Source organism: Sturnira hondurensis, unplaced genomic scaffold (assembly GCF_014824575.4).
Source record: "Sturnira hondurensis isolate 20B ecotype Veracruz unplaced genomic scaffold, ASM1482457v3 Scaffold0002532, whole genome shotgun sequence".
NCBI lineage: Eukaryota > Metazoa > Chordata > Mammalia > Chiroptera > Phyllostomidae > Sturnira > Sturnira hondurensis.
Window position 1 is genome coordinate 135,165 of NW_028075163.1, and position 14,985 is coordinate 150,149.

A 14,985-nucleotide genomic window follows, 5' to 3' on the forward strand; every position below is an offset into this window, starting at 1 on the left:
TCCACCTATGCCTCCATCTTGGCAGAAGTCCTCCAAAAGGAGAATCTTAAAAGCAGCAAGAGAGCAACAGTCAGTCACCTGCAAGGAAGCTCCTGTAAGGCCATTAGCTGATTTCTCAACAGAAAGTGATTGACATGAAATATTCCAAATGATGAAAAGTAAGGGCCTAAAACCAAGATGACTTTGCCCAGTAAGGTTATCATTTAAAATTGAAGGGGAAATAAATAATCCTGACAATAAAAAGCTAAAGGAATTCATTACCACCAAACCAGTATTACAGAAATGCTAAAGGGCCTTCTTGAAGAAGAAGAAGGAGAAGGAGAAGGAAGAAGGAAGAAGAATAAAAAGAAAAATATAGTTATAAATAATAAAATGGTATCAGATACATGTCTATCAATAATCACTTTAAATGTATATGTCTGAAGTGCTCCATTCAAAAGACATAGGGTAGCTGAATGAATAAAAAATCAAGACCTATATATCTGCTGTCTATGAGACCCAACTTAGAGTGAAAGGTACATACAGACTGGTTTATATAGAACCACAAATGACCCCAAATAGCCACAATAATATTGAGAAAGGAGAACAAAGTTGGAGAAATCAAGCTACCTGATATCAAAATATACTATATGGTCACAGTAATCAAAACAGCATGGTACTGATATATAAACATACATAGACTTCTGGCCAAGACGGAGGTGAAGGGGGACATACTGTGCCTCCTTGCACAACCAAAATAAGAACAACAAAAATTTAGAAACAAGAGAACAACCAGTACTGACAGAAAATTGAACTGTATGAAAGTCCGACAACCAAGGAGTTAAAGTAGACACAGGCATATAGACTGGTAAAAGAGGCAAGTCAGGGAGCTGGGATGGAGAGGGCTCTCGGCAAGGTGCCTGGCAAACCATGGGCTTGCAAAGTGGCAGCTGGAGGACCCAGCAAGGTAGCACATTGTGGCAGGGAGTAGCATGCAAGGTGGCTGGTGGGCCAGGCAATCCCACATTCACACACAGATAAACCAGGTGAAACTGGGGAGTGAGACAGACGACGCAACCCAGGGTCCCAGCACCAGGAAATAAAGCCTCAAAGCACCAATTGGAAACACCTGTGGGGGTTGATGTGCTGGAAGAGACTCCCAACCTCACAGGAGAGTTTGTTGGGCAGACCCACAGGATTCCAGGATGTACACAAACCCACCACACAGGAATCAGTGCCAGAAGAGCCCAATTTGCTTATGGGAAGTGATTGAAATCTGGAAGAGAGCAGAGCAAATGCCATTGTTCCCTCTCAGACCGCTGTCCCACATACAGTGTCACAACCCAGTGACTGGGTTGCCCTGCCCTGGTGAACACCTACGGCTCCACCCCTCACTACATAACAGGCATGTCAAGACAGAAAAAAATGCCCCAAGCAAAAGAACAGATCAGAGCTCCAGAAAAAATACAGCTAAGTGATGAACAGATAGCCAGCCTATCAAATACACAGTTCAAAGCACTGGTAATCAAGATGCTCACAGTACTGGTTGAATTTGGTCTCAAATTAGATTAAAAAAATGAAGGCTACACTAAGTGAAATAAAGCAAAATGAAATATACACTAACTGAAATAAAACTTTTATACAGAACCACAAATGGTTCTGTATAAAAGTTTTATTTCAGTTAGTGTATTTTTCATTTCTGACTGGCTTTTCTTTATGGTTTCCATGCTTTTTTATGCTGTTGAAGGTCTCACTCAATTCCTTGAGCTTCCTTATGATCATTTTCTTGAACTCTCCATTTGGTAAATTGCTTGCCTTCATTTCTTTTACTTATTTTCCTGGAGATTTCTCCTGTTCTTTCATTTGGGCATGTTCTTTGTCTCCCCATTTTGATTGCCTCTTTGTCTTTGTTTCTCTGTATTAGGTACACCTTCTATGTCTCCCTGTCTTGGTTGGTTGCTCTTATGTAGTAGGTGTCCTGTAGGACCCTGTGGCACAGCTTTCTTGTCTGACCTGGGAGTTCAAGATTGTCTGTTGTGTGGATTACATGGGTCCTCCTCTTGTAACTGAGTTTTGATTGCTATTGGCCCATTTTCATGAGGGTCTCAACTCCCAGGCTGGCTGACTGTGAGGAATGATCTAGACCACAGTGTATGATTTGCTGGGTGCTAATCACCTGAAGCAGAATTCATCCCAGCTTGATCTGGTGCCTTCCAAGATCTTCCTTTGCATATGCCACTTTTGAAGCTAATTGGATCCTACTCTGACAGTGTCTTTAGCCAGCCACTGAGTATGTTGATTCTAGGGCCTCTTTGCAGGCACAGAACAATGTCAGATGCTGCCTGTGACTGGCCCTGGGAAACCATTTTGGTGCTATAAATTGATACACAGTTTGTTGCTGCTTCTGTTGGGCTTGTATGTGCCATGAAAGAACAAAGCTGTACACCAAGGATGACTTCCACTAGTACTGAGCTGAGGGAAGGTCAGCAAAAAGCCCAAGACACACAGAAATCTTCCTCCCTTGCCTCTGACTGCCAGTTGCTTGTTAGGCCCTTTCACTGAAATAGCCCATGGCAGTACTCCAGTAGCATGAGGTATGGGCTCAGTGAGTCATCACGTAGGGGTGAGTGGTATCACCACTTGTTACAAGTTCAAACTCAGTGCCAGTACTGTGTCTGAGATGACCCATCAAATGTTCCAGGGCATATCAAGTCTAGTTGCTACTCCTGGGTGCCCACGGATGTTTGTGGTGGGGTAAAATCTTGGGGAATTACCAGAGTGAGGCCAGCAGAGTTTTTCAGGCCCAAACAGACAAAGATTTATTTGTATGAAAGGAAGAGCTCTGCATTAGTGTGCCAGGGAAAAATATTCTCTGTCCTAGAGTCACACAACTCTAGTCTGTCCTAGATTCTGCCCAGACCTAAAGAGCCCAAGCTCAGCAGAGTAGGGCCACAAGGATTTAAGAAGTGGGGGCTAGTGGATCTGTTATGAAGAAGAGGTTTTGACCAAAGTCACAGAAATGTTTTTGGGGAGAGGGATAGCCCTGTCCCTAGAGCCACAGAACTCGGTCACTGACAACCCCTGAGTTTGCCCAGACCTCTACAACCTGGCCCAAGCAGGTGACTCTTCAGGAGGAAATGAGCTCTGCAGGGTGGAGCTATTGCATTCTCCAGACTTATGCTTTAAGGAGGGGAGTGTTCCACCCAAGAAAAACATTATCTCTGGTGTATGAGGGTTATTCAGCACAGCGATCCTGGTGGCTGAGCCTATATCTCTTTCCCTGGAGCCACAAACCACAGTCTTTTGTCCTATGACTTGAGTCCACTCTATTCTTTCTATGCTGGAGCCCATAGTGAGTGGCTGTGAATGACATCTTGTGCATTGGTCTTTCAAAAGGGTGCCTGTGTCTCTAGCAGGCTCCTATTTTCCCCAGTGGACAAAACTCACACTGATTTTCACAGCAGATGTTATACAGGTGCTTCTTCCATGCTCTGGCTCTCTGGGCTGGGGTGAATGGCATGGGGTTGAGATTCTGCATTTGTCAGGGGGTAAACGGTGCAGATAAGGTATCTGGAATCTCAGTTATCTCCTGTGGAGTGAGGCCAGCCATTTTCATGTCTTCTACCCTTCCTACTAGTCTCAATGGGGCTTCTTCTGTAAATCCTTGATTATAAGGCTTCTCTTCAGCTAGTGTTCAGTTGTTTTTCCAGGTTGATTGGTGTATATTTTAGTTGTGATTTCTGTTTGGTCTCTGGAGGAAGTAAGTGTAACTTTCATTTACTCCACCACTATCTTGGATCTCTCTCTCTATACCACATTTAGTACTGTCATTATTTTTCATTAAGCCATTCTAAAATACTGAAATATTATAGTGACATCTGATTGTGGTTTTAACTTGCATCTAACTAATGATGTTGAGATGTTTTCAGTTTTGTATAAGCCATTTGTTTTCTTCAATGAAATGTTTGTTCATATATTTTGCCTATTTTCTAATTTTATTGTTTGTTTTCTTATCTTTGAGTTTTGAGAGTTCTTAAAATATTCTCAATATTCTTTTTGTTAGATCTGGTGTTTGTAAACATTGTCTTTTAGACTGTAGCTTATCCTTTTTTCTTAACAGATTTTTGGCATGTCAAATTTCAGATCAAGGTGGAAGCAAGGTTGGTTTATTCTGAGGCGTCTCTCTTTGATTTGTAGGTAGACCTCTTCTCCTTGTGTGTTCACATGGTCTCTCTTCTGTTCTCAGTGGTGTTTCTTTGTGGGCCCACATTTTCTCTTCCTGTAAAAACATGAGTCAGGTTGTATCTGGGCCTATGGTAACAGTCTTTTTTAACATTTTAATCACTTTATTAAAGGCCATTATCTTCCATTATAATCACATTATGAGGTACTGAGGATTAAGACTTCAACATACAAATTTTTAGGTGTTGGCAATTCAGCATATAACATCTAAGAACCTGTTGATCATTCTAGCAGAAATCATCAGCATCTCTGAACTAAATTAAACATTACTTTAATTATAACAAGGTGTGGTAACAACCAATGTATTTCTTCAATACATTGGTTGAAGGAAGTTTGTTCTTCTGTTAATATGTTTATTTTCCCCTAAAACTGGTAACAGGCAGGGTGATTTCTGTCAGAGTTGGAAGGAAAACTATAGATGCTATCATCCCTGAGGTTAAAGGATGGGGTATGATTGCTTGAATTATTGTGCTATGAGTATGTTAACTCTATTTCTATATTAAAAATTCTGTCAAAATGAACTTAAGAAAGAGTGTTTGTGGCAGATTATGGATTTATGTTTGGTAATAGGGGAGGCTGACAGGCTTTTATTACAGTGGCTCTATTCCATTTAACTTTCTACTCTTCAACTGACTTTGAGATAAACCAAGTAGAGAATATAATCAGAATTCAAAAGACTTATGGCAAAAGATGTTTAAATTTCCTCATGAGAGCAACTGATTTAAATTTCCTCATGAGAGCAAAAGATTTGACCTTAGAAGTAGATGTGGAGGATAAATGGTCTCCCACAGATCATACCAGCATCTCCTGGGGCTGTGAAAATAAGTGCTCTGATTTCTCTGAGCACATAAAGCTGCCACTTGAGGCTCTGTTAGCCACAGACTTTGTTTGGAGAAGATGATTTAAAACGTTGGAGAGACCAATGAAGTGTTCTAGTGCCTTCACAGGAGGGGATCAGACAGAAAAAAATATTCCTTAAGATTTCAATTTGCTGGAAAACAAAGAACTCTGGGAAGATGCTTTCTTCATTAATAACCTAACCAACATTGAAAAATAGGCCATATGATCTGATTCCTCAGGCAGAACCCAAGAACTCTGTTCCTCACACTTAACAACCAAGCTTTGGTACATGTGAGTATGCAGACACATCCAGAAATATAGAAAGAGGGCATTAGGAGATGTTTCTATCACCTTTCTAGAGAGAGAAGGTGGGGGGAAAATGAAGAATCTCTATATCCCATAGCTCTCAATGAGTGCTCAGATCTGAGCCTGAAGTTGGTAACACTTGGAAAGAGATTTTGGCATGAGCATGTAAGACCTGCTGTGTCCTGCAGTATGAATATAGTTGACCCTCCCATATGTCTCTTGTGCTCATGAAGGAATAAACACAGAGGCACCTCCTATTCTATAAGATATTTAAATGAGGCAGAGAGAGGTTATAACTATAACTGTTTGAAATTGTTAACTATGAATTCTTTCTCTTTGCTCCATCCTCAAGCTTCATAACCTCTTTCATTTCCTGTGGTCTTTTTTCACCTTTTTCCCCCCATAAAGGTCCTTCTTACAAACCAAGAGAAGTTCCTACTTGAAGATGTGGATTTCCCACAGCATGAAGTACAGGTACATTTGGACGGAATTCTTGGGAATAGGCAAGAGGAAACTTAGTTGAAGGTTTTTGGCAATATAGAATTGATTCGTTCTACTTTGGGTAGCGTTCTCTGTAGTGATTTACTACTTGTACTGCATATTCTTTTACAACAAAAAATTCTTCACAAAATTGCGTTAGAGTTTAGGTTGATGACCATTGCTGACAGGTCAGAGAGGTAAGGAGAATGAAGTAGTACTTAGAGAACATAAAAAGAAGAAGAGCTATGTGAGATTATTTTTGCATCTACTGACCGAAGAGTAAACATCACTCATATTTCCAATAAGCACTAAACTTTGGTTTATGTCTTTCACACTTGGGAACAAAGTATAGAGAACTAGAAGTGATTCTGTCAATTTTCCATCCCTTAGAGTGAGGCTAAAAGTGCTGAATTATTGCCTCATGCCTGGATGTCTGGCACTTCCACACTGTTGAAAACTTGCAGCTGGATCACATGTGTACTGAAGCAGGATAACTTCAAAAAATTGTATTTTAAGTTTTGAAAGCCTTTAATTTAAGGGGGGAAACAACTAGAAGAAACTGTTCTAGTTTGTGATAAGAAAAAAGTAAGACATGCATTTGCTTCAATTCAGCCATATTTACGGATGACTCCTGATTTCCTCCCAAGTAAATACACATTTCCCTCAGACTTTCCCTTTTGAGTAAATGACTTAACCATTCTCTCATTTGCCCAAAACAGAAATTTAAAGTCAATCTCATGGATTATTTCCTTCATTCCCATTTCCAATGTGTCAGCAAGCCTTGGTACTACTTCATAATCTACCCATTTCTGTTTAAATTTTCTTTATTTCCACTGCTACCGTCCTAGTCACGTAACCATAACTCCTCACTGAGAGCATTACAATAACTTCCTAACTACTTCCCTCTCTTTTATTATGCTAGATTATCCCTCTTTACATGGCAGCCCAAGTGGTGATTCAAAAATGCATTTTACAATGCCATCACTATCTCCTCTATGGTGATTTTTTAATCCTTCCATGTCCTCTCATCACATCTGTAGTAAAAACAAAGTTCCTCATGTTATTTATTAGACCTATGAGACCACTGCCTGGCCTCTGACATTATTTATTGTCCTACTATCTGCTCCCTGAGCTCCCAACATGCTAATTTTCCCCTATCAAAGAAAAAAAATTTTCCTAGGTCTTCATCTGGCCAGTTCTTCTTTGTTATTTAGGTTTCAGGTCAAATGTCAACTTCTCAGAGATGCAGTCCCAGATCACCCAAATTACTATACTAAACTGTATTCAATATGACCCCAATCAATCTCCATTAAATAGTGCTGTTTTATTTTAAAATTGCACTATATTTACCTAAGTTTTTCTTATTGATTTTCTAACTTATCTGATGGCTGAAAAAACCAGGGACTTTTTTTATCAGTTAATTCCAGGCCTAAAATGTTATGCCTACTACATTGGGTAAATTAATGTATATATGCGTAATTGTACAAATATATATCTATATGAATATGCGTGTGTATGTGCATGTATAGACATGCATGTACATGTACAAATGTATACATGTATAAGTGCATAATGGAAGTATAAATGTAGTATGTGTATATATATATATATGTGTATGTATCACATGTTAAGTACTTTGCTAGGTGTTGAGCAAGTCAAATAAACTGTAGTTTCTATATGCAAGAAATCCATAATCTAGTAGCAGAAGAGATATTAAAACCTTCTTAAATTCTTCTCTCTACTAACAGATAACTTTCTGTGTAAGTAGCAACAGAGTTCTCATTTAGTATTGCATAGGACAAATTCAGAAACTTATGGGTGGATATAAAAAGGAGGATATGAAAAAGAAGGTGCTTAATACAAACCAAAATTCAAAAGGAAGAAATCAGGTTCTGGGGAGTAACTGTAGTGGGCGTACAAAAATAATGAGGAAAGAGAAAGAAACTCCATAGAAATAACAGATGATAAATTTTTCAAATTGAAGGAGAAACTATTATGGGCTATGTCCCTTGCCTAAGCATTTATTTTATCCCAATTGTCTGTGATCACCTACATTCCAATTATTCTGGGCTAAAGTAGTGAGTACTAAGTAGTCCTGCCATGTTCAGGAATAAACTAATACACACTTAATGGAAACATTTTTTGTTTTGTTTTCTCATTACCAATTTATTCAACTTACAAGCAAAGTGTCTTTTTTAATATTTATCTTCTTAGCAATCGTTGTAGTAACCCAGCTTCTCTTTCCACACTTTCCTGCTAGGCTCCTGAATCTGTTGCTGAGAAGCCAGAGAAATCGTGCTTATGCAGGATAATTTGTGTTAGGAATCACTACTGTGAAGTCAATTACAGCTTTGGGCAGTAGATTTGAGTCAGGTAAGTGTTAGTAGGTTCCTTGAAATCCCTCATGTATAGATTCTTCTGAGAAATCTGCATAGTTGATGGAAACGGTTCCTAAGTTATAGTATGCGTAAATTTTTTACTGTGGAGATTATTAAAATGTAGATAACCATATGAAACTCCAAAAATTTGAGTAGGTAAGGGGTGGTCCCTGGAATATACAATTAAGAACACAAAAAATGTGTTCTTAAAAATAGAATAGACACTCCTAAGAATATGTTTTGAGAAATAATGCCTTATATTGATGTTATTATTACCTTTAAGTAAGAATTCTGAGACGATATAGTTGGAGTGCTACCTTGAACATAGAACTACATTTCTGTGGTAGTAACTGAGAAAAAAAGAACATTTCTTCTGGATCAACCCAACATGAGGCCCAACAGCAGCTCCAGCTTCTTTCTGCTGACTGGTTTTCCAGGCTTGGAGGCAACTCACCACTGGATTTCCACACCCTTCGTTTTTGTCTACATCTGTGTCATTTTGGGCAATGGCACTCTCCTCCTTCTCATTAAGGCAGACCACAGTCTTCATGAGCCTATGTACTATTTCCTGGCCATGTTGGCCGCCACAGACCTAGGGCTGACTTTAACCACAATGCCCACGGTACTGGAAGTCCTTTTGTTGGACCACAGGGAAATTGGAAATGCAGCCTGTTTTTCTCAAGCCTACTTTATACATTCACTTTCCTTTGTAGAGTCTGGTGTTTTGCTTGCTATGTCCTATGATCGTTTTATTGCCATTTGCAACCCTCTTAGATATAACTCTATACTCACTAATCCTCGAGTGGTAAAAATTGGGCTTGGGGTTCTGATGAGGGGATTTGTATCTGTTGTCCCCCCAATATCAATTCTCTATTTTTTTCCATATTGCCATTCCCATGTCCTTTCCCATGCATTCTGCCTTCATCAGGATGTCATCAAACTGGCCTGTGCTGACATCAGCTTCAATCGACTTTATCCTGTTGTGCTTGTGGTCCTTATATTTGTGCTGGATTCTCTGATTATCCTCATCTCCTATGTGTGGATACTCAAAAATGTCCTGAGCATTGCTTCCAAAGAGGAGCAGGCCAAGGCCCTCAACACCTGTGTCTCCCACATCTGTTGTGTCTTGGTCTTCTATGTCACAGTGATTGGATTGTCTCTAATTCATCGATTTGGGAAAGGGGTTCCACACATTGTGCACCTCATTATGAGCTATATGTATTTTCTCTTTCCTCCACTAATGAATCCCATAATCTATAGTGCCAAGACCAAACAGATTCAGAGTGGAATTCTTCGCCTTTTTACTACCCATAGAGTTAGAGCCTGAACTCTGACCATCATAGCCCCTCACACAAAATGTGAGAACTCTGGTTTGTGGGAGGGGAGTAAGGAAGTTTCATATCAACCACCCATGGTCATATTTCTGCTAAAATAATTGTCAAAGTAGAGCTAAAAGTTATTCTAAAGTAGCTGTTTGAGCCTAGGTCTTTGAACTAATGTAGTTTGTACAACAACAAAAAAATTCTGTATACTGAATATCTCTCCCTGTCTGTCACTCAATTCTTGAGATAATAATACTTTAGGTGTTAATAAGTGTGTCTGTAATGTAACTAATGAGTATTTCTTTGGAGTTAACAAAGTGATAGGTAAGAATAGAGTTATATAAAGTTATGAGTTGGTTTGGGTGAAATAAAGTTTGGTATATATACATACCCACTGCAATGTCTAACTCCCACAAATTCCCCCACAGATATTCATAGAAACTGTGGGGACCTATGTTTGGTAACTGAAGGCCAGAAATTTCCTTGAAAAAAAGAATAAATTCTTCCTTAAATGACATTGTAAGTACTTGTCATCTCAACATTCTCATTGATACCTTCTCCCTCCATCAAATTAATCATGACTTTGTTTTAAGACTTATGAGCTTGTTTATATCCCAAGGCAAAACCTACTGATGAAAAAATGTGATTAGCAAAACTGTGAATTAATGAGAAGAAATAGATACGGTCAGTACCTTCTTCCATCTTTGTCCTCCTCACTATCCTACCATGTCAGTCTTTAGCTCTGATTGGTACCATCTCCAGAGCATCTACCAGAAGCTATCTAGTCTGTCTGAGTGGAATAGGTAGCCTCCTTTTCTTTCTTCTGCTATGAATGAGGCCTAAGGGACTGATGAAATAGGCTTTCATATATTTTGGGCAAAAATAGTCACTTTCTATTTGTATTCTGACTTCATTTTATAAAATGTGAATGTCCCAAGAAATAAAATAATATTATTTTATTTGGTTGAAATTTTATCATCAATTAGGAAGGAACTTGTGACTAAAGTTAAAATGCCCCCCAAAAGTGAAGTCTATGTCTCTATTACATATAAATCAGAGCAGGGAAAGAACCATGTAAGCCAAGAGATAAAACTATATAGTAGATGTTATTGATGTCATCAGTGCCTTGTCCAGATCACTTTAAAGAACTGTACATCTACCCCTTGTGCCTGTGAGTATTGGCTGCTCATTGCTCACATTTGTAGCTTTCTTTAAATTATTTCTTCTCAACCCAATTGGAATTGCCTCATGAAGATTGCGGCCCCTGGTCCCAAGAAAGAAGGGTGTAGCCATGCACTGACCATCTTGCCTTCTAAAATTCAACTCCAGATTAGGTTGTCTCCTTGCTTTTGTCCTCTTTGTCTTTCTGCTTTTCCTCATTTCTTGCCATTTTCATGAATAAATTACATACATCTGAATTCATGTCTCAGGCTTTGCTTATAAGGAGTCCAACAAAAGAACCTTACAACTCTCATTTCTTTTCTATTTTATGAATAAATTTCATTGTGAAAAGTCAATGGTTATATAAAGAGAGTAACTATTATTACTCTTATTATTATTATTATATTATTATAGTAACTATTATTAAAAATGGGTAACTATTACCCATTCTTATCTTCTTATCTTCTATGACATCTAAGTAACAGTCTGAATACTACATATTGAATATGGATATGAGTGCGATGGTAAGTTATACCCTGATTTCAACTGTCTATAAAAAGGGGAAGGGTTTACAGAAACTAGTTACAGAAACTAAAGGACACATGGACAAAAACTCAGGGGGGTGGAAATGGGAGGGAGGTGGGGAGCACTGGAGGGATGGTCTGGGATGGGAGTAAAAGACAGAAAACTGTACTTGAACAACAATTAAATAAATTAATTAAAAAATTCAACATGTGTCCTTCAACTTCTACTCCACCCACAACTTATTTTATTCATGTTAATGTCATGAGGTAGGCATTATTATTACCGATTCATACATGAAAAATCTAGAGACAAAACAGTAAATAGTATTTCCAAGGGCATAAAGCTTATAAACAGCATAGCTATGATTCAAATTAATTTTCTAATTCCAAGGCCAGTATAAATTGTACACTACTGAAATAGTCTATCTTGAATGGACTATATTTTCTGCCTTGCACTTCACTATGCTTATAGAAGCAGTAACTACTTCCTTCTTTTCAGAATGTGTCTTTCTTCTATTATAGAAAGGAGCAGGGGGGGTGGAATGGGATGGGAGTAATAGACAGAAAACTGTACTTGAAAAATAATTAAATAAATTTAAAAAAAGAAATCTTGTTCTTCATAGGAGTTGATATTTTCTATTATATCTCCAAATCCCTACTGCCTGTCAAGTAAAACCAGTCAGAATCTTTTTCAGGATTTTTCAAAATGAAATCATGAAAATAGTTAATGCTTTCATTGTGGTAGAAGAAGTAAAATGAAATCTTTAGAATTGTTAATAATCATGTTTTCCATCAGATGAGTGATCTCATGCTATAATAATTATGTTGAGTAAATTATAAATAATAAAATGAAACATCTCCAAGGACTATCAAGTCCTTGGTTCCATGATTTTGGGAAGCTCAATGGCAAGGAGGGAAATTCAACTTTCTCTGATTTCATAGTCTAATAAAATCCTCCCTTGTTATTTTGTTTAAAGTATTTCAGCTGAGTTTTAGTCACTTATAGCCAAAGTACCACTAATAAGTATACCATCTTAGTTGATAGATATGTGAATCTGCTCTAACTAATATTTAAAAACTGCAAAGAGCTATTAGATAGTCAGCTGCCCATTTCCCCAAAATACAGAATATGAAAACTAAAGCATGGGAGGAAAACAAGTCTGGCTGACCATTTGGTCAATGATTTATGAAGTGATTTGCTCTTGTTTGAGAAATCCATTTTTATTTGAGAATAGTTGAGGAAACAAATACATTGAGAAGAGGCTGTAGGGTTAAAACAGAAACAGAACAACTGGGGAGAGATTAGAGGAGAACCTCTATCTACACAGAACAACTAGAAATAGCTGAAATCCACCTAGACAATTATTTCTCTTCAAAATCCATTTCATCAGTCAACACAAGTACATGATTTCCTTGGGTGCATGCTACTATCATCAGAAAATTTAGTTTCCTGTAGATCTAATATAGGCCTTTCTGTGGTTAAATGCTAGGTATTATTATCAACCTATTTGCGATAGCATTTCCCAAGAACCACTAACAGACATGTTTTGTATGTATAAGTAGGGTAGATTTCAGAGCGGTCCACTGGACCAACATACCAACACATCAGTGAATCTCCTTCATACAGAACAATCTGGTGAAGTATGTAATTTAGCTTATAATCACTGAAAACCAAAAAGAACTTGCATGAAAAAGTGATAAATAAATTCACTGATGGGCTATTGATATGAAAAAATAGCATAGTTATAGGAAATTTATTGTATATAAGAATTTACACTAGAAAAAAGTCTTTACAAGTTATCAGTCTCTCTTTTCCAAAGAATGTTATAATTATATAGCATGAGCTTGAAAAGATAATTTCCATAAGGATATTGAGTTTGAGTTAGGAAATGAAAGGTTGAGTGTGCTTTTCTGTGAGTAGAAAAATCTTTAAAAAGATCAGAAAAATAATGACAAATATTAGAGATACTTTGAAAAACTATGATATGATCAAATAAATCAGCAGGTTATTTCTCCTCCAAATACAAAATTAATTTATTCTAGGTGGAAAGCAAATGAGTTTCATTCAGTTAATTAGCAGATAATTGCTGGGTTCTGTCTCAGGAGTATAGGCTTTTATAGAGCAAATTAATGGTGAGGTATTTAATGATAGTTACTAAATATTAAATTAGATTCTCAGAGTGAATAAAATGTATAAAGGGCCCAGGGGTCTCTCTCTGCAATTATAGAATGTAAATCAATTTTTGTTTGTGGTTTAAATCCTGAGACAGTATCATTGCTATGAATAAGCTTATACACAAAAATTTATTTTTACAGGATATTTAGGAGTTTATGTCCTGAGACAGTAGGGCTTGTCATCAACCTGACAGGTAGCAGTGGCAATGGACAGTGAGGAAGCACCATAAAAATAGGTAAGATGAGGTGAACCCTCCAGAGGCAAAATTTAAATGGTGGTGTCTTCACAGACTAGTGTGAAATGCTGAAGGTTGACATACTAAAATCAAACTCCATAGAAAAAGAGAGCCTGTTAAATGTCAATGCAGGCTTGCTCAACAAATAGCAATATCTCTAGGCTAAAGACTTTCCTGAATCATTACTGAAGATATTTAGATGCTTGACTGTCACTTTGATCTTCATCATATGTAATAAGAAATAGGAATGGGACTTCAGCTGTGTGGCACCAGATCCAGATCCAGAGCCAAGGATTGGTAAATCCTGGAGAAAATATTTAAACTCAAAAAATAAGATATTTTTAATAATGTGACTACATGAATATCTTTTAAACATGTAGTCTCATTAAGATTGAGCTCTGTGGCCCTAAAGGAGATAGGCATTGACTGGATGACTCTTCTCAGGAAACACTACATCAAAGGCTTCCATTACATGAGGTGGGAGGTCCTTCCAAATCTGAGGACTAATGTGGCAGTGATTCCATATTTTACAGGCAGTGCAGCCAGAAATATGAAGGAAATGAATATGGTTTTGGGAGAAGTGTTCATGACAGAGCCATATGTAAATGGCTGCTTCCTGAAAAGATAGACACTGTTGGTGCTTCTCCCACTTCCTCCAAAGACCCCAAACCTGGTGGCTTTGAGTGTTGATCGATAAAGACTGTTATTAAAAAGCTGTTGCTTTTCCTGTTCTCTAGAGACTTGTCCTTTGCCTCACTAGGAAGTTACTCTAACCTTGGGGCATTGTGCCCATGACTTTCCATTTTTTCTAGGGAAAGTAGTGTTGCCAAGAATGGTGTACATAAGAAATAGGAGAGTTACGTAGGTGAGAGGCTAAATCTACCTTCTGATATATGAGAGGACATCTTGGAAAATTTGTAGATTATCTCAGGTGCTTATTATTTCCATCTTATTTTGAGTTCAAAATATGGCCCTTGTAAATCGTCACCCTTAAATTTGTACTAAGTACAAAGGGTTTTCAGAGACACACAAGGACGTTTAGACTCAAATCATTTCCAGAGCTTATCTCTTAATATTGACTTTCTAAATCCTACTGAGTTTCAGAAAGATGTATGAGCAGAGGGGAGTTCGGGAGGAATTTAAAAGAAACTAAAATGTCAAAAGCCAAAGTGTGACTTATATGGTTGACCACATTGCAAATACTCTCATTTTAAAGTCTCACAGTTGGATTAGGCTGCAGGATAAATTTAGGAGACAAAACCCAGACAAGTCAATAGAGTCCCTGAGATCTGTCTCTTCCAGAGTGTGTATATACCCTTTCTGCTCAATTACAAATTATCAG

The 14,985-nt window shown here is 37.8% G+C and overlaps 1 protein-coding gene across 1 annotated transcript; it reads left to right on the forward strand.

Annotated features, from left to right (window-relative positions):
* Positions 1-8,613: 8,613 nt before the first annotated feature.
* On the forward strand, positions 8,614-9,562 carry LOC118982897 (olfactory receptor 51B5-like). Its single transcript, XM_037040047.1, has one exon. It carries the CDS (start codon positions 8,614-8,616, stop codon positions 9,550-9,552), a length of 939 nt encoding a protein of 312 aa, XP_036895942.1. The 3' UTR covers positions 9,553-9,562.
* Positions 9,563-14,985: the final 5,423 nt, after the last annotated feature.